Raw genomic sequence first — 19,136 nt, 5'->3', positions numbered from 1 at the left:
CCTGAGTTTTATATTTTGAATAAAAGTTAAATTAATTTATCAAAAAGACTATCCACTATTATCAGACTTTTAGTTATCACACTGCAGTGTATACTGATGTCAAATTATGTTGTATACCTGAAACTTAAAAGTATAATGTAATATACCAATATTAGCTCAATAAAAAACATTGCCCACTAGCAAGTACATGACAATCATCTTTGTAAAAATTTTAGTATAGCCCTAGCCAGTTTGGCTCAGTGCATACTGAGCATCGGCCAGCAGACCAAAGGGTCCAGGATTCGATTCTGGTCAAGGGCACATACCTTGGTTGCAGGATCCTCCCTAGCCCAGGCCCGGGTCAGGGCACATGCAAGAGGCAACCAATTGATGTCTTTCTCTCACATCGATATTTCTCTGTCTTTCCCTCTCTCTTCCATTCTCTCTAAAAATCAATGAAAAAATATCCTCAGGTGAGGATTTTTTTTAAAAATGCCTATCATTTGTCTATTTCTAAACTCTCTATTCTAATCCATCGTTCTATTTATTTGTCTTACCGCTGTCTTAATCACTGAAGCTTTATGGTAAATAAGCCTTATTATCAATTACAGTATGGCCCTTTGCTGTGATATTCATCACGATTATCTTAGCCATCTTGAAGGGGAGAGCGGCTGCCTGCCTGATAGCCCCTAACCACTTGCCTGCCTGCCTGATCGCCCCTCACTGCCTCTGCCTCAGCCCCCACCATGGCTTCGTCCGAAAGAATGTCTGGAATGACATCCGGAAGGTCGTTCAGCTGTCCCATCTAATTAGCATATTACCCTTTTATTATTATAGATTTTTCATTAAGCTCACCAGGGGAAAGGCTCACACAAGTTTTAACTGCGCCATCCAAGTAGTGACACACATTGCTCCTATTCATGGAACATGGCTCCCTCTTATATGAGGTCAGAGAAATGTGGTCCCTAAATTGGCACATGCTTTCCAGCCACAGCTTAGACTATGTTATCAGACTGTCACCTATGATACGTTATTGTCACTTGTTTGAATTTAATCTTGTGTCTATTTTAATCTCACCAGACACAACTATTATTGATGCTTGCAGGCCATATTCAAACTTTTTTTTATTCCTCTTCATTCCCTCTGACTTTGATCTCCCACTTGGGATCACTTTCCTTTTTCCTAAAGAATGTTATTTATAATTTTCCTTAGTGATACTGGACTGTTGGCAAAGCAGTGGAGGCAAAGAAACAAACAGGAAAAAATGGAAAATAAGGTGATAACATTAATTCCAAAACTATTGATAAGCACAAGAATGTTCATGATTTAAACTGAAATAATTAAAATACAGGTATTTTCATATTCGAAAGAGAAAATTGATCCAGTTCTATCCTATTTACAAGAATACTCCTGAATTGCTAGGATTCAATGTAATTAATTGCATGAGATAGAAAATTCAACATAAAAATGACTTAGAAGAGAAAAAAATTTCTCACACACATAAAAGCAGCTTCTTGGTTTTCAGGGATCTGAGCTCCTTCCAGCTTCCTATTCCACCTTTCTGAAATAAAGCACTTGTCTTCATATGGCATTTTAAACAGCAGATTCAAGAAAGGCCACAATGAATAATGGGTACCATCCCTTTAAAGAAGCTTCCTTAAAGTTACAAATGTTATTTCTGCTTTCATAACATTGGATGAAACTTAGAAAAAAACTAGCTACAAAAATAGCTAAGAAATTAAGGCCTCTATCTGAGCAGGAGTATTGCCTATCTAAAAGCAGAGATTCTTATTCTTGGTTTCCGTTTTTATAAAAAAAAGATAATGTGGAGATTGGAAGAGGTATGTATAGGAATGTTTATTAAATATTGTTTGTAACAGAAAAAAAGAGAAACAACCAAATGCTCATGAAAAGCATAAAGGTTACAATGATGCATATTTATATAATGAAATATCACACGATAGTGTAAAAATTAGACACAAAGCATTTTGAGTACAGTAAAACTACTGTGTGGTACTGTAATGATAATGTATGTCCCTGTCCATTTGTCAAGACTCACCAAAAGTGAACATAATGTAAATCATGAACTTTGGGTGATTGCAATGTGTCAATGGGTTCATCATTTATGAGAAATGTACCACTATGGTGTGGAATGTTAATAATGAGGGATATTACGGAAAAATCTCTGTACTTTCCTCTCAATTTTGTAGTGAATCTTAAATTTCTATTAAAAGTGAAGTCTTGCATACTGAGGAAATAAGGGTATTGGGCTTCCCTGTTATAAGTCTTAAATACTTATCTCCAGTCTGAAATTATTTTTCCTTTCCTTGGATTCCTACAGATTTTTATCTCTACCAACAACATAATCTGTCTTCTATTACAAAAATGTGCATGCCATTTATCCTTACCATTAAACCCCTACTATGATTAGGGGTCCATAATCAAGGAGAGAAATAATGATAAGAATAATAGTGATGATAATAAGAACATAATGCTCTTACTATGTGCCACACTTTAATGAGCTTCATTGATTTATATTCACTTAATCACATTGCACAGTCACCTGTATATGTTCATTAGGCCTAATAGCACTTGAAATAAAATTATCTGTGAAATTAAAAATAAATAAATAAAGTCATTAAAAATTAACTAAAAGTCCATGTGCCAGATGAATAAATCTCAAAATTATTAGTGGAAACCAAAATTTAAATTGCAGAATGACATTAAGATACAATTTATATTATGCTTAAAGCATAAAAACAATTCTTGTTTAGAAAAATACTCAATTGTGGTAAAAGCATAAGAGCTATTAAACAAAGAAATATAAAGGTTTTGTAAAAGTATAACTATAAAAACTTTGTGAAAGAATAATTCCTGAATTAGCCTCCTTCAATTATTCTATCCTACACTCAACCTGAGCCACTCATTCTAATAGTTCACACCCTAAGCCTTGTCAACAGATCTTTATCAATAACTGTGGCCCCTGTATAATTTCTATAAAGTACATCCTGACCACCTAATTTCTTTCCTGATCACTCCTCTAGCACCTCAACTCCAACAATCATGTACCCATCAGCACATCCCAACCATCGTTCATTTCTAAATCTCCACTGCTCCTAACTTCCTTATTGACTTCTCCCCTTCCTTAACAAGTTCAAATTCTCCTACAAATATCCTCAAGTTACCTTGCCATCCTTTCACTTCAAAATGACTTGACAGAAACATCATACATCAATTTTCAAAATGCTAAGATAGAAAGATCTGAAAACTAGGATTTTACACCTAGCCAAGTTATCAATCAGATGTGATGGGAAAGCAAAAATATTTTCATTAATAAAATAACTCAATGTTTACCATTTATTCACACTATTTTTTAAAAAAAACCTCCAGAGTTATTCCAGAAAAAGAGCAAACAGTTCCAAGGAGAGGAAGAGGAGGTTTAATTTTCTGTGGCAGTAGGTTTTGCCAATAGAAGATAGAAAAAATTAAGAAGCTGTTAGACCAGCCGTGGGCAAAGCTGTTAGACCAGCCGTTCGGCTGTTCTATCCGCCCGTGGAGCCGAAAGAGCGGAGGGTTCTCTTGCTCTCCCCTCCGCTCCTTCACCAGCAGCAGTGTTAACATGGCAACGTCGGGAAACACGGCTGCAGCTCCTCCTTCTGAGGGGCCGATTTATATCCACCCATTCAGTAGAAGGAACAACCTCTCAATCTTCCAGAGGCTCCTTGTAACGACCATGGACGCGTCCCCCGACATCACCCTGGGAATGCGTAGACACGTTATCATGGTGATGTAGGGAGACATGCCCCTGGAGAGCACAGTATCAGAGCATTAGCTAAAAAGGAGACCAACAACACTGTTCCCACTGAAGTTCATGTTCTAAAGACCAAAAACCTTTCAACCCAGTCTACATTGCCATCTACATCTACGTCCCGGGCATAATTTGGAAGTTGCACTAAAGAAAATGTTTAATTTACTGTTTACACATTTTGTTCTTTTCTATTTGTTTTAGTTTTAAATTATTTTATTATATTTAAGTTTAATTTGAAAGGCTTTTGTACCTTTCCTTTGTTAGGCAATTTTATTTTGCCTTTGCCATCTTCAATATAAGGTATGTTATTGTGCTATGATTCCTCCATTTTTTGAAGTTTCAAGTTATAATAATTAGTGTTTACATTCTTCTTGTTAAATGTTTGAAATGAATAAAACTATTGAAATAAAAAAAAAGACCATACCCTTTTATGTAATGATGTTTATTTGAATTTATATTAGTTCACACAAACACTCCATCCATGCTTTTGTTCCGGCCCTCCAGTCCAGTTTAAGAACCCATTGTGGCCCTCGAGTCAAAAAGTTTGCCCACCCCTGTGTTAGACCCTGACGCCTAAAAGATCCTCCTCTGTCAAAGCTCTTTGCTAATATCTATATATATAAAAGCCTAAGCGACCGTTTAACCATTTGACCAGTAGCTATGACACGTACTGACTACCAGGGGGCAAATGCTCAACACACAGGTATGGAAACATGGAACAGACTGATGAATCTCAGAGGGAAGGGCGGGGGGTGGGGGGGAAGAGATTGACCAAAGATCTTATATGTATACTAGAGGCCCAGTGCATGGATTCGTGCACTGGTGGGGTCCCTCAGCCTGGCCTGCAGGTATTGGGCCAAAACTGGCAGTCTGACATCTCCCAACAGGTCCCAGATTGCAAGGGGGTGCAGACCAGGCCAAGGGACCGCACTGGTGCATGAATCCATGCACTGGGCCTCTGGTAATAATATATTCTTTATTCAATAGTTAATATTATTTATATATTCAAAATACTGTAAAATCCTATCTCTTGGTTTTATTATTAAATCAACCTGTATATAAAGTACTAAAGTTCTATAGACAATGGATATGAGAAGTATACAGCTATTTTACATCTCTTATTTTTCATAGCACATAATAAATGGACATTGTCTAAGGTAAATAGGTATTACTTAAATAATAAAATATAAATAACAAAAACATAAATATTAAAAAGTATCTTATGTATAATATGCATTACATAATATGTATATATACATATAATATGTAATACTTTATTTTAATAAATATTTTTATAAATATTAAAATAATAAGGATAGCCTATATAATAAAATCCTAATATGCAAATTGACCGGATGGTGGAATGACTGGTTGCTATGACGTGCACTGACCTGCAGGGGGCAGATGCTCAACGCCGGAGCTGCCCCCTGGTGGTCAGTGTGCTCCCACAGGGGGAGCCCCACTCAGCCAGAAGCTGGGGTCACGGCTGGCGAGCGCAGCGACAGTGGTGGGAGCCTCTCCCGCCTCCACGGAAGCACTAAGGACCCCTTGGGGGATGTCCAACTGCCAGCTTAGGCCTGGGCCTAAACCGGCAGGCAGACATTCCCCCAGGGGACCTGGACTGCAAAGGGGCACAGGACGGGCTGAGGGACCCCTCCAACCCCCAATGCACAAATGTTGTACACCGGGACTCTAGTATACATAATAAATAGAGTGGACTAAATATGTATAGTGATTGCTTCCTGAATGTGAAAAGGCCAGATTATATGAATTTCCTTATACGTTCTCATATGTACTTTAAAAAATCGACATGAATAAAATTATTTTCTAACTTAAAAATACATATAGTACTTAAACTTGTTTTTTTTTAATATATTTTTATTGATTATATTGATTTGGGAGAGGGAAAGAGAGATAGAACATCAAAGATGAGAATCATTGATTAGCTGCCTCCTGCATGCCTCCCACTGGGGATCGAACCTGCAACCCAGGCATGTTCCCTGACCAGGAATCGAACCATGACTTCCTGATTCAGAGGTTGATGCTCAACCACTGAACCACGCCAGTTGGGCTTAAAGTTGTTTTTTAAAAGAATGAATAGGGTGGGTAAGTGACTCAACAATTACTTCACCTTTCTATAATGCACCTAATTGTCCCAATAATTTATTTATATAAAATATTTCAGTATTATAAATATTTAAAATACACATAGAAGTTTATTCTAAATACTATTTGAAATATTTTATAATTGTTTTATTATCCTTTTCATTTGTTTTTATTTTGAAGCTATTTTATCTGTTAGACTATTTCTCCAACTTTATGTCTATAAGCAAAATTCTATGCGGGTTACAGAAATTTCTTTGCAGATAATTTTTCATGATACACTATTCTATATGTTAAAGAATGCATATACATTTGATATTTTTATTTCACTTTTAACTTCTAAATAATGGCAACAAGACACTTGTTATACAGAATACGTTTCCTTCTGTACACTTCAAATTTTCTTTTATGCTTCAAATTTTTAAGTTATTGAAAATAAATGCAATTTCTAAGTATAAATATAAATGTAAACTATATAAAATAATGCTATAATATTATGTAATTCTTAAATATATAATTTTAAAATAATTACAGACCAAAGCAATCCCTGCAGAATAATTAGCACTACACATCTTTCCAGGAAATGTTGCTCCCACATCATCTGGGTAATCTCTATACCTAAATAAAATAAGTATACATTAATAATTCATTTCAACAAACATTTCAAATGTGAGAATTCCTGCTAAAAATTTGTCTGTAGTTCATAAAATCCTAGTCTGAAGCAAATTGAGGTACAATCTTCCATGTGTACTTAATTGTTTCAAATTAAGAAGGTTTTCTTAATTAAATGAAAGTAAGCACTTTGGATTTCTAAAACATATCCAATGAATCCAAGTTTTGTTGGTTTCCTTTACTGTTTTCATCACAGTTGGTTAAGTGTACCAAAGCCTTTAATCAAACATTTTAATTATAAGCATTTTTCTGAATGACAACAAAAAATAGTTTTAATGTATAGATAGAAAATATTCACCCTCATGTAGAAAAGCTCATCAGTTTTTCAGAAGAATAACTTTCTTATTCTACAACATAATATTATTTCTGCTTTGAGTAAGAGCCCATATAAATCATTGTGTAATAATAGCATTATTTTAAGAGATCTATATAAATTATTCCATTTAATACTCAAATAAGCCAGATATATTATTCTTATGCCCATTTTAAAAAATCAAACATCAGATGCTAAATATGGTAACATTCTCAATGTAGCACAAATGGTAAGTGCCACTAAAGGACTGGAATTTAGACAATCTGAATCCAAACCCATACTCTCAACCACAAGCGTATAAAAGCTCCCAACATAAATGTCATCTTTAGAGCCCCCATCAAAACAAACATTCCAGGATATATGTAAACAAGCTTGGTATTCAATTCTTAATCTGAAGTGCCCCTTTGGTGTCAACTGCACTTTATTTCACAACTGCGTGGTGTATCTACTGCTGCCTTATTATGTCTCTCGCTATTGTTTATACCTAACCCCTCCAGCACTTGTTTTCAAGTATTTGCTCCTAACACCCAACTTTGGCTTTACATTCCAATATTGTTTACACTCTTTCTTTGTCTAAGATATTCTCTAATTAGGTAACCTCCCCCCACCAAAAAAAATCTATGCATACCATTGATGAGCTGGACTCAATAATAGTTTTTACTGAATATTGCCCACCACCTAGTCTCCACATCAAATCAGTTGTCAAGATCTAATGTTTTACTTCTTCAATGTTTCTGATATCCTTAACCTCCTTCAAAGGTTCAGCTATAGTTCCAACCATGAGCATACATACACTTTATATGTAAGTGCATAGTTTTTGAAAATAACCAGAAATTATTTTAATCTCATTGATTCCATAACCTGGGATGTTTTAAACCTCCTTTATATGAATTTAAGTGTGCCTAACTTTGCCTTCCCACTTCTAATTTAATTGCCACTTCTTTAATTTGACTTTTAAATGTTACTTTGAATCAATCCCACCCTTTTTTTCCCTTGTAAATTACAAGCAAGTGGAGATAATGTACTAGTATTAATCTTGTGGATTGGCATAAGCAAGACTGCAGAATAAGAGCTTTCAGCCACCATGTCCCCACAGCAACAATGATTGTAACAACCACCCACAGGTGAGAATAACTTTGTGAGAGTCCAGGAGTCCAGGGGAAAGGTCACAGTGCCCCATTGGAGTGAAAAAGAAAATCCAAGAATAGCTCTAGCAGGTTCAGCTCAGTGGATAGAGCATTGGCCTGCGGTCTGAGGGGTCCTGGGTTTGATTCTGGTCAAGAGCAAATGCCCAGTTGCAGCTCGATCCCCAGTAGGGGGTGTGTAGGAAGCAGCCAATCAATGATTCTCTCTCATCATTGATGTTTCTACCTCTCTCTCCCTCTCCTTTCCTCTCTGAAATCAATAAAAATATATATTTTTTAAAATCCAAGAACAGATGCTCCAAAGAAGATAAGAATAGTTTCAATTTAGTCACGTCACCATTCCCCGAAAGCAGCACAGCTCAGTGCTAAGAAAGATGCCCTCAGCCGTATTTCTCCCACAGAAGAGACCATACACTAGGTCTCAGAACAAGCCTCAATAAATTCAAAAAGGCTGAAATTATATAGAGCATTTTTCTAAACACAATGGCAGGAAACTAGAAATCCACTATAGAAAGGAAATTGAAAAAATACAAATCCATGGGGTAAAGAACATTCTACTAAACACTAATATATCAAAAAAGAAATCAAACAGAAAATCAAAACCTACCTTGAAACAAATAACAATGAGAATACAACATTCCAAAATGTATGGAATGCAGCAAAAGCAGTCCTAAGAGGAAAGTTCATAGCTATAGAGGCCTACCTTAAGAAATGAGAAAAATCCCAAATAAACAATATAATTTTCCAACTAAAGCAGTGGTTCTCAACCTTTCTAATGCCATGACCCTTTAATACAGTTCCTCATGTTGTGGTGAGCCCCAACCATAAAATTATTTTCATTGCTACTTCATAACTGTAATTTTGCTAATGTTATGAATCATAATGTAAATATCTGTGTTTTCCGATGGTCTTAGGCTCTACAGCAGCGGTTCTCAACCTGTGGGTTGTGACCCACAGGTTGAGAACTGCTAGCAGGGTCGCCTAAGACCATCGGAAAACACAGATATTTACATTACGATTCATAACATTAGCAAAATTACAGTTATGAAGTAGCAATGAAAATAATTTTATGGTTGGGTGTCACCACAACATGAGGAACTGTATTAAAGGGTCGTGGCATTAGAAAGGTTGAGAACCAATGAACTGAAGGAACTAGAAAAAGAAGAATAAACAAACACCAAAGTAAGTAAAATGAAGGAAGTAATAAAGATCAGAGTGAAAATAAATGAAACAGAGACTAAAAAAGAGAAAAAATAATCAGTGAAACTAAGAGCTGGCTTCTCCAAAAGGATAAATAAACTTTACAAACCTCTAGACAGGCAAATCTAAAAGAAAGAGAATGAAAACCCAATAAATAAAATCAGAAATGAAAAAAGGAGATATTTCAACTGATACCACAGAAGTACAAAGGATCATTAAAGAAGACCATGAAACAAACTGGACAACCTAGAAAAATGGATCAACTTCTTCAAACATATAACCATCCAAGACTGAACCAGAAAGAAACAGATAATCTGAACAGACCAATCACTAGCAATGAAATTAAAGAAAAAAATCTCCCAAAAAACAATAGCCCAGGACCAAAAGGCATTACAAGTGAATTGTACCAAACATTTAAAGAATAATTAATATCAATCATTATCAAACTATTTTTCAAAAAGGAGAGGAGAGAACACTTCCAAACTTATTTCATAGTCTGCATTACCCTGATACCAAAACTAGATAAGGACACTATGAAAAAATATACGTGTATGGGATGGTATCCATGATGATCATAATTGCAAAAATCCTCAACAAAATATTAGCAAATTTAATTGAATAGGATCAATACACCATGATCAAGTAGGATTATTCCAGAGATGCAACATCTAAAAACAACAAAGTGATAATCCATATTAACAAAATTAAGGATAAACATCATATGATCATCTCAATATATGCAGTACAAGCATTAGAGAAAATTCAACATCCATTATGATAACTCTCAACCAAGTAGGTATAGAGGGAATATATCTCAACATAATATAAGCCATATATGACAAGTCAATAGCTGATATACTTAAAAGTGAAAAACTGAAAGCTTTTCTTCTGAGATCAGGAATAAGACTAGGTTGCCCACTCTCACCAATGTTATTCAACATTGTGTTAGAAGTACTAGCCAGAGCAAGTAGGCAAGAAAAATAAATAAAAAGGATATATGTATTTGAATTAACCCCTCTATCATTATACTAGAGGCCCGGTGCATGAAATTCGTGCACAGGGGAGGGGAGGGTCCCTCAACCTGGCCTGCACCCTCTCCAATCTGGGACCCCTTGGGGGATGTCCAACTGCTGGTTTAGGCCCACAGGGATCGGGCCTAAACTGGCAGTCAGACATCCCTCTCACAATCTGGGACTGCTGGCTCCTAACCACTCGCCTACCTGCCTGCCTGCCTGATTGCCCCTAACTGCTTCTGCCTGCCAGCCTGATCTCCCCCTAACCGCTCCCCTGCTGGCCTGATTGACACCTAACTGCTCCCCTGCCAGCCTGATCATCCCCAACTGCCCTCCCCTGCCAGCCCAATCGCCCCCAGCTGCTCTCCCCTGCTGGCCATCTTGTGGTGACCATCTTGTGGTGGCCATCTTGTGACGGCCATCTCATGGCAGCCATCTTGTGATGACGTGAGGGCAGCCATGTTGTAGCAGCCATGTTGTGGCGGCCATCTTGTGACAACATCGCACGACGCCTCCTAGGCTTTTATTATATAGGATAATGATCTTCTTTGTCTCTTATAGTCTTTGCCTTAAAGTAAATTTTGTCTGACATAAGTATATTTAACCTAGAATTCTTTTGGTTTCCATTTTCATGGATTATTCAATCCCTTCATACTCAGTTGGTGTGCATCCTTACATCTGAAGTGAGTCTCTTGTAGGCATCATATATGTGGGTCTTGTTTTTTATACATTTAGCTATTCTTTTGAAGAGAGAATTTATTCCATTTACATTTAAAGTAATTATTGATAGCAACGTACTTATTGCGATTTTATTCTTTTTTTTTTCTGGCTGTTTATAACTCTTCATTTCCTCTTCTCTTACTCTTTTTCTTTGGGACTTATTTATTTATTTATTTATTTATTTAGTAACAGTATGCTTAGATTCCTTTTATCTTATCCTTTGTGTACATATAATGGGTTTTGGCTTTGTGGTTAGCATGAGACTTACATAAAACAAGTTATATTTGTAACAGTCTATTTTAAGATGAGAACAACTTCAGTTTATACATATTATGAGACTACATTTTTGCTTCCTCCATCCTCACATTTTATGTTTTTGGTGTCACAATTAAATCTTTTTACCTTAACAAATTATTGTAGCTATGACTGTTTTTACTACTTTGGTCTTTTAACTTTCATAAGTAGCTTGATAAGTGATTAACACCATCCTTCCATCTTTACAACATTATATTATATTAAGTCTGGAGATATATAGATATATATCAGTGAGATTTATACTTTCATTTCAGCTAAAGATGTCCCTTTAACATTCTTGTGAGGCCAGTCAACCAGTGATGATCATTAGCTTTTGCTTCTGAAAAACTTCTGTTTTCTACCCTTCCTTCCCCTCTGCCTTTGGAAGAGTCAGAAATAAATAAAATTCCCTAAACAAAGCTACATAATTATCTCAGGTCTTTGTTTTCTAAGAATACTGAAACATTATTCTTACATGAATAGATATGCAATATCATGAGGCCTTAGGATAAGATAAGATTTTTTCCATTCTAAAAATCTCTGCAATAATTCATCTGCCTCACCAACTGTGGAAATCTTATTTTTGTCTGACCACAACTCCAATGATGACAACACAATAGTAACGTTAAGTTGGGCAAATACCTAAAAACAAAAGAGATAATACATGAAAAAATTATCTTTGTGTTATTTTTAATGACTGAAAAATTAATTCAATGTTTTGACAAATTTATGCTCAGTTTATGTGGACAATTATTCAGAAATGCCACATCAAGTTAATAAAAATTATAATTTTAAAACTAGTATAAATTTTTCAAAATTAGTATGAAAAAGAAAATACTCACTGAATTTACAAGGCCAATAATTTCAATGACTTTATCTGTTGCTAACATGCTATCAGAGCCCAAATAATCATACTGAAAAACAAAATTAATTTTAAATTAAATACAAATTTGTTATGCAACATGTTTAAGATTTACCCTCCATCTACTCTCAGAGGATTGAGGCTGCTTTGGGGTTAGAACCGTTACAAATAAACCAGTAACAAATTTTAAAAAATGGATGTAAATTGGATCACTCATATATGCTGGTGAGAATGTAAAATTATTCAGCCACTCTAGAAAGTTGCCAAAAACCCTACACATAAGTGTTTGTAACACTTGTATTCATAAAAGCCAAAAACTAGAAACAACTCATATATCTCTCAATGGTTAACTGGTTAAACAAACTGTGGTATAATCACACCATGGAATACTACTCAGTAATAAAAAGGAACTGAACTTTTGACACATGGAATAGCTTGGGTAAACCTCAAGAAAAGTATGCTGAGTGTAAAGAAATCTCAAAAGGATACATACTACATGATAACATTTATGCAATATTGCTGAAATCACAGATATAGAGAACAGATTAGTGACTGCCAGGGTTAAGAGTAGGAAGAGAAGATTGCTATTATTATAAAAGAAAAACATAAAAGAATCTTGTGGTTATGTTATAGTTGAATGTCGTGACTGTGGGTAGTTAAGGCTACATTAAATCATAACTCTGAAGTTCACTATCACTTTGATGTTCCACATGACCCTCAAATTAAACATATCCAAACTAAGTTCCTCATCCATACTCAAGAAATCAGCTCCTACTTACATTTCCATTACTACAGCGAGCGGTATTATCATCTATGACCTTCCACATTTATTATACTACACCTTCCATGAGAGCAGAACTTTTTCTGTTTTGTTCACTCCTGGATAGCCAATAAGTAGAACAGTAACTGGCATCTAGATCATACTCAATAAATTTAAGTGAATGGATAAATCTAATTAATTTTACAAGCCTTTCTAATTCAATCTTATCAGTAACTTTTATAATGGTCCTTTTCTTTCTATTCCTATTACTAATTCCTATTAATAAACTATACCTTGATTATTAAAATAATCTCTTAAATGGTTCCTCCTCCGATTTTCTCACCAGCAATCCAGTCACTACACTATATTTTTAAATGGTGATTCTCCCAAAACACCTATCAGAAAGATCATATGCACCCCTATTTTCATAGCAGCATAATTTACAATAGTCAAGATCTGGAAACAGCCAAAGTGCCCATCAGTAGATAAGCAGATAAAAAATGATGTGTTACATCTACACAATGGAATACTATGCAGCTGTAAGAAAGAAGAAACTCTTACCCTTTGCAACAGCACAGATGGACCTGAAGATTATTATGCTAAGCAAAGAAAGCCAGTCTGAGAAAGGCAAATTTCACATGATCTCACTTATATGTGGAATCCAATGAACAAAATAAACTGATGAACAAAATAAGACCAGAGGCAATCAATGTTTATTAAAGAATATCTAAATATGTACAAGAACATAGAAAGGATATGTTTAATCAGCATTATATGGTTGGCAAACCTGACAATTTGGACAATAAACTTTTAAAACAACTCTCAAAATTTATAACATAATCTTGAAACAAAATGACTTCCATAATCCAAAACATTACTTGGAAATTGAATCATCTTTATTGGAAGTATCTTAATTTTCTCTTAAATGTTCACTTTACCCTTTTCCCTACACGCTAATAAATCAAGTATTATCATATCCTCCTCCAAATCTCACCTGGCTTTGACCCTCAACTCTGGCTTCCTGGCAAATTTCTACAATCCTACAAATAGAACTGGTAATGAGTATAATTTATATTCTCTGTGGTAGTCCACAGGTGTGACAATCCAATGCTTATCAATGAAGCAAAATCTAGAAAATATATTTTTATCCCTGTTTTCTGAAATCTTTGAAATATAGGGGAAACAAAACCAGAACGGGCTGAGTGCAAACTAAGTTATTATTCCAAGGTCCTAAAGTTCAGAAGTGTTCAAATTGTTTATGGGAATTGGGCATCTAGAGGTGCGTTCAAACCAGGTAAACAAAAGATTGGAACAGGTGCAGTAATAAATACTGCTTAAAACAAATCCTGACATTAATGTAATCATTTCCCATAAATAGCTACACTATCATCACTTTTGTGCCAATAAATATTTTATAGGACAAAACATTCTCTAGACTACATACTGCTCTTCAAGTGCAAACAAGAATTAAAAGCTTAAAGAATGTCATGTAAAACAAATATTACAATAAAAAAATATGACGGATTGACAGAAGCCCCGAAGAGATGAAGCACCATGTAAAGATTTCGAATAAAACATTACTGATAGAACTAGTATAATTTTACTATGTGGTTTTTTCCCGTTTGCAAATGTTTTCACTGTTCAAATGATTTACAAGTAAGACTATTAGAATCTTTAAGTTCCTATCTAGTAAGGGGTAAACATATATTCATACCAAATATTTAAAAGAAAAACACATACCAAAACTTTGTCCACCACAATATGCATTTCTAGATAAAGAGGAATTAAATCTTGAACAGCTGATTGTGACTAGAAAGAAAAGAAAAATGGTATTTAAAAACATAAAAGCTTTCATAGTGTTTATTCTAAACTTTTACATCTTTTTCCATCTTCATTCAGGCATGGCTGACATAAAGTTGCATTTAAGGTGTAAGATTTGATGTCTATATATGTATACACTAGAGGCCCGGTGCATGAAATTCGTGCTCTCGGGGCGGGGGGTGGGGGTCCCTCAGCCTGGCCTGCACCCTCTTGCAGTCCGGGAGCCCTCGGGAGATGTCCAACTGAAGGCAGGGAGCAGGCCTAAGCCACAGTAGTTGGACATCCTTAGCACTTCCGCAGAAGGAGGCGGGAGAGGCTTTCACAGCTGTGAGCCCGGCTTCTGGCTGAGCGATGTTCCCCCTGTGGGAGTGCACTGACCACCAGGGGGCAGCTCCTGTGTTGAGCGTCTGCCCCCTGGTAGTCAGTGCGCGGCAAAGTGACTGGTGGTTCCACCATTTGGTCGATTTGCATATTAGCCTTTTATTATATAGGATTGTGAAATAATTGGCACAATAAAGCTAATTATCATATCTACCTCACATAGTTACCATTTTCTTTCTTTTTTGTGGTGAGAACATGTAATATCAACATTCTTAGCAAATTTCAAGTTTACAATACAGTACTGTTAACTATAGTTGCATTACTGTATATTAAACTTCCAGAATCTATTCTCTCTGCATAACTAAAACTTTGTACCTTTTAACTAACATTTCCCAAATTTTCTTTGTCCCCATCTTCTGGCAACTACCATTCTACTCTTTGTTTCTATGAGTTTGACTATTTTAGATTCCACATGTAAGTGAGATCATGCAGTATTTGTTTTTCTGTTGCTGGCTTATTTCACTGAGCATACTAGTATGTCTTCCACATACATCCATGTTGTCACAAGTGATAGGATTTTCTTCATTTTTTTTAAAGCTGAGTGATATTCGTGTGTGTGTGTGTGTGTGTGTGTGTGTGTGTGTGTGTGTCACATTTTCTTTATCCCTCATCCATCAATGGATATTTAGGTTGCTTCCATATCTTGGCTATTGTGAATAAAGTGCAATAAACATAGGAGCACAGATATCTCTTCAAGATACTGATTTCATTTCCTAGGATATATTCCCAGAGGCAGAACTGGTGAATCATATGATAGATCTATTTTTAATTTTCTGAGTAACCTCCATACTGTTTTCCATAGAGGCTGTATCAGTTTACATTCCCACCAAAACTAATTATTTCTTGTCGTTTTTATAATAGGCATTCTAACAGGTGTGAGGTGGTATCTCATTGTGGTTTTGACTGACATTTCTCTAATGATTAGTGATGTTGAACAATGTGTGGTAATGGATGTTAACTAGACTTATTGTGATGATCATTTCATACTATATGCATATGCATATGTCAAATCATAATGTATGCTTTACACTAACACATTTATTATATGCCAATTATATGTCAATACAACTGAAATAAAATAACTTTAAGTATAAACACGTTTTTTTAAATAGTCACAGATTCTAGATAGTAAAAGATAGAGTGTCCCACCTCCCTCCCGATATTTACAAAAATACAGTAAAAGGGGGCTTAAGGGGACCTGGCCAGAGCACTAACACTATCCACTATAGGGGATAATTTAAGCTACTGAGAATTACCCTCCTAAATTCTCAGGAGGAAAAGAGAAAAGTTAGTATTCAGTTAACCGAATTTCATTTTAAATTATATACATATATGTGATAGCACTGAACACGTCAGTGCTGCACCTTACTTTCACCATACATTCAATTCCTGTTATTATTTTGGACATAGGATTGGAAGCTATGACAGATACACACAAATAATAGTAGGTTAAACATACTGGAGTTTATTTCTCTCCCACATAAAAGTCTGAAAATGGTGATTTTGTCTTGTAAGTTCTTCAGGAGCAAGGCTTATTCTACCTTAATGCTCTGCCACACATGGTATCCTCCTTGACCTTGTGGACTAGGGTGTGTCAACAAGTCCACAATGCAGCCAGCAGGATAGGGGAGAAGAGAAGAGTATAAACCTCCTTCCTTTAGAATTCAATCCAGACATATTACATAGTACATCTGCTTATATGTCATTAGCCATAACTTTATCACATGGCCCTGCCTAAATGCAGGGAGGTTAAGAAATGTCTTTTGTTGCATGCCCAGCTAACCACTGAGGGATTTTATTTTTAAAAACTGGCAGAAAATGAGGAGAACATGTACTGTAAAAAGCTAGCAATGCCATATATCTCTTCAATAAGCTATGCATATTTATGCCACTTTTACCTGGCACAAAATTTTTCTTTCTCACAATTACTTTTACAAGGACCAAAACATGCAGTTATACAGGGTGTACACTGAACAATTTACATGGCTACACATGACAATCCTGCTTATGATATTTTAATTATATCTATAATTGCATTAATATTGACTCTTTGGTTATGAATGCAACCTTTATAAATATTGGCTTTATTGAATAACATACAGAAATATAGAGATAAAAGCAGAAACTGAAACACTAATTTTTAGAAAGTTACAAGAAACAAATATCATGTAAGGAAAAATATCCTGTAAGTAAATTACATCTAGAAAATTTTTACTTTAGAAAATTAACTTTGATTTGTAATGCTAATAGCAAGACACCCATGAAAAACACACATGGTGTCAAAACAAGCCAAAGGAAAATCGTTTGGGCAAAAAATGAAAAAGTATCCCAAGTCAAATTTATAGAAAAGATTCCTTTATTAACTTTTGGTCGAGAATATGTTTGTATATTTTCAGAAAACAACTCCAAGACCATGTGGATTCCTGCAACAGAGAGGAATTGACAGGACTGCTCCAGCCATGAAGACAGAAGAGAAACAGTCCAGAGATGGAAGACGCTGATGACACCTTGCCATACTAGCAGTCAGCAGCTGTGCGTCCCTGCAAGTTGCCCAGGACCAAACCAGAGAGGGTCGGACCTGCATTACCACCATTTGTCTACCATCCAGAACTGAAACATCATTGCTGACATGTACACATAAGGAACTGTTTTGACATTGAAATTGGGACTCAAAAGAACTGTTGGCCCAGAAAGAAACTCACTACAGACTGATTCATTTGCCTCTCAACATAACCATTATTGCTTGTCTCATTTTTGGTTCTTATAAGTGTATTTCTAGTATCACATGATCTCACTCATCTAGGGGAAATAATGAACAACATAAACTGATGAATAAAAACAGACCCGGAGACAGGGAAGCATCGATCAGACTGTCAAACCACAGAGGGAAGGTAGGGGAGGGTAGGGGTAAAGGGGAGAGATCAACCAAAGGACTTGTATGCATGCATATAAGCCTAACCAGCGGTCACGGACAACAGGGGGGTGGGGGCATGCGTGGGTAGGGGTTTGGGAAGGGAATGGGGGGATGAGGACAAATATGTGATACCTTAATCAATAAAGAAATTAATAAAAATAAATAAATAAAAAGAAACAAATTAAGAATTAAAAGTAAAGGATAGATTATTGCAAGCAGGAAACACTGATATATACTGATATATCGTTCAAGAAAAATTGTAAGACTAAGAAAAGATGAGGCTGTTCTTAAGGAAAGGATATTTGCTATAACTATCCATGAGGTTAATAAATTTTTTTAAAAATAAATTTTAAAATGCAATAACTATCTTGAAAGTAGTAATAAAGCATATGTAACTTACTTTTTCACTTATGAAAATGCTATAGTCCATTGGTTTTTGTTCCATGCCACGGCTATTTTCAGTATGAACTGCAAACATATTGTTTTTATTTTTTAATTTATAAAGAAGATGCTGAAATTCAACTTCAATTTCCAGAGGTTCAATTCCATAAGAAACGTTTTCAAATTGCAGTAATCCTCTGTAAAAATAAGGATAACAAACTTAAGTGTTTTTAGTCAATTTTATAAAACTGACAGAATAAAAAAAAGGGGGGGGGGAAAATACAGACCGTTTTTTAGTATAATATTCTGACCCAAAACCTTTATATTTGGGATATGACTCTGAAGAGACAAAACATCTCCAATCCACACAATTTCCCATTTCACTTTCTTTATGATTATAAATGCAGCAGAAATTATGTAATCAGTGCTAGGTGTAGTGCACAGAATTAACAATTATCAAGTAGTTCCCCGTCCTCCAAGTCAGTGACTTAAAGAAGGCAATATAGAAATCATGATGAATTTTTCTCTGTTTATACTACCTTAAAAAAATGACTGCAGTGCTAATATAATAAAACTAGAGACTCGGTGAACAGATTTGTTCACCGGTGGGGTCCCTCAGCCTGGCCTGTGCCATCTCGCAATCTGGGACCCCTCAGGGGATATCGTAGTAATGCAGCGAAGCAGCAGGCAGCTGGGGAGGAGCCCGAGCCCAGGCCGAGCACCACTCCTGCTCATCCTGGCCCCACTGCACCTGCTGCCACCCCTCAGTA

General features: G+C 35.7%; 1 protein-coding gene across 1 annotated transcript in view; it reads right to left on the bottom strand.

Moving 5' to 3' along the window:
- LOC308243470 (disintegrin and metalloproteinase domain-containing protein 32-like) overlaps positions 1-19,136 on the bottom strand; it is a gene marked incomplete at both ends in the record, with an annotated part of 77,558 nt that overhangs the window by 39,718 nt on the left and 18,704 nt on the right. The window contains 5 exons of the mRNA XM_080659016.1: positions 6,427-6,508; positions 11,723-11,889; positions 12,090-12,161; positions 14,610-14,678; positions 18,386-18,563. Of these exons, the coding sequence (XP_080515142.1) occupies positions 6,427-6,508; positions 11,723-11,889; positions 12,090-12,161; positions 14,610-14,678; positions 18,386-18,563 (568 nt within the window). The remainder of the gene's footprint in view (positions 1-6,426; positions 6,509-11,722; positions 11,890-12,089; positions 12,162-14,609; positions 14,679-18,385; positions 18,564-19,136) is intronic.

This window comes from Plecotus auritus (genome assembly GCF_963455305.1).
Source record: "Plecotus auritus genome assembly, chromosome: 3".
Taxonomy (NCBI): domain Eukaryota; kingdom Metazoa; phylum Chordata; class Mammalia; order Chiroptera; family Vespertilionidae; genus Plecotus; species Plecotus auritus.
Note: the sequence above shows the minus strand (reverse complement) of the source record. Positions and strands in the feature narration are given on the sequence as shown.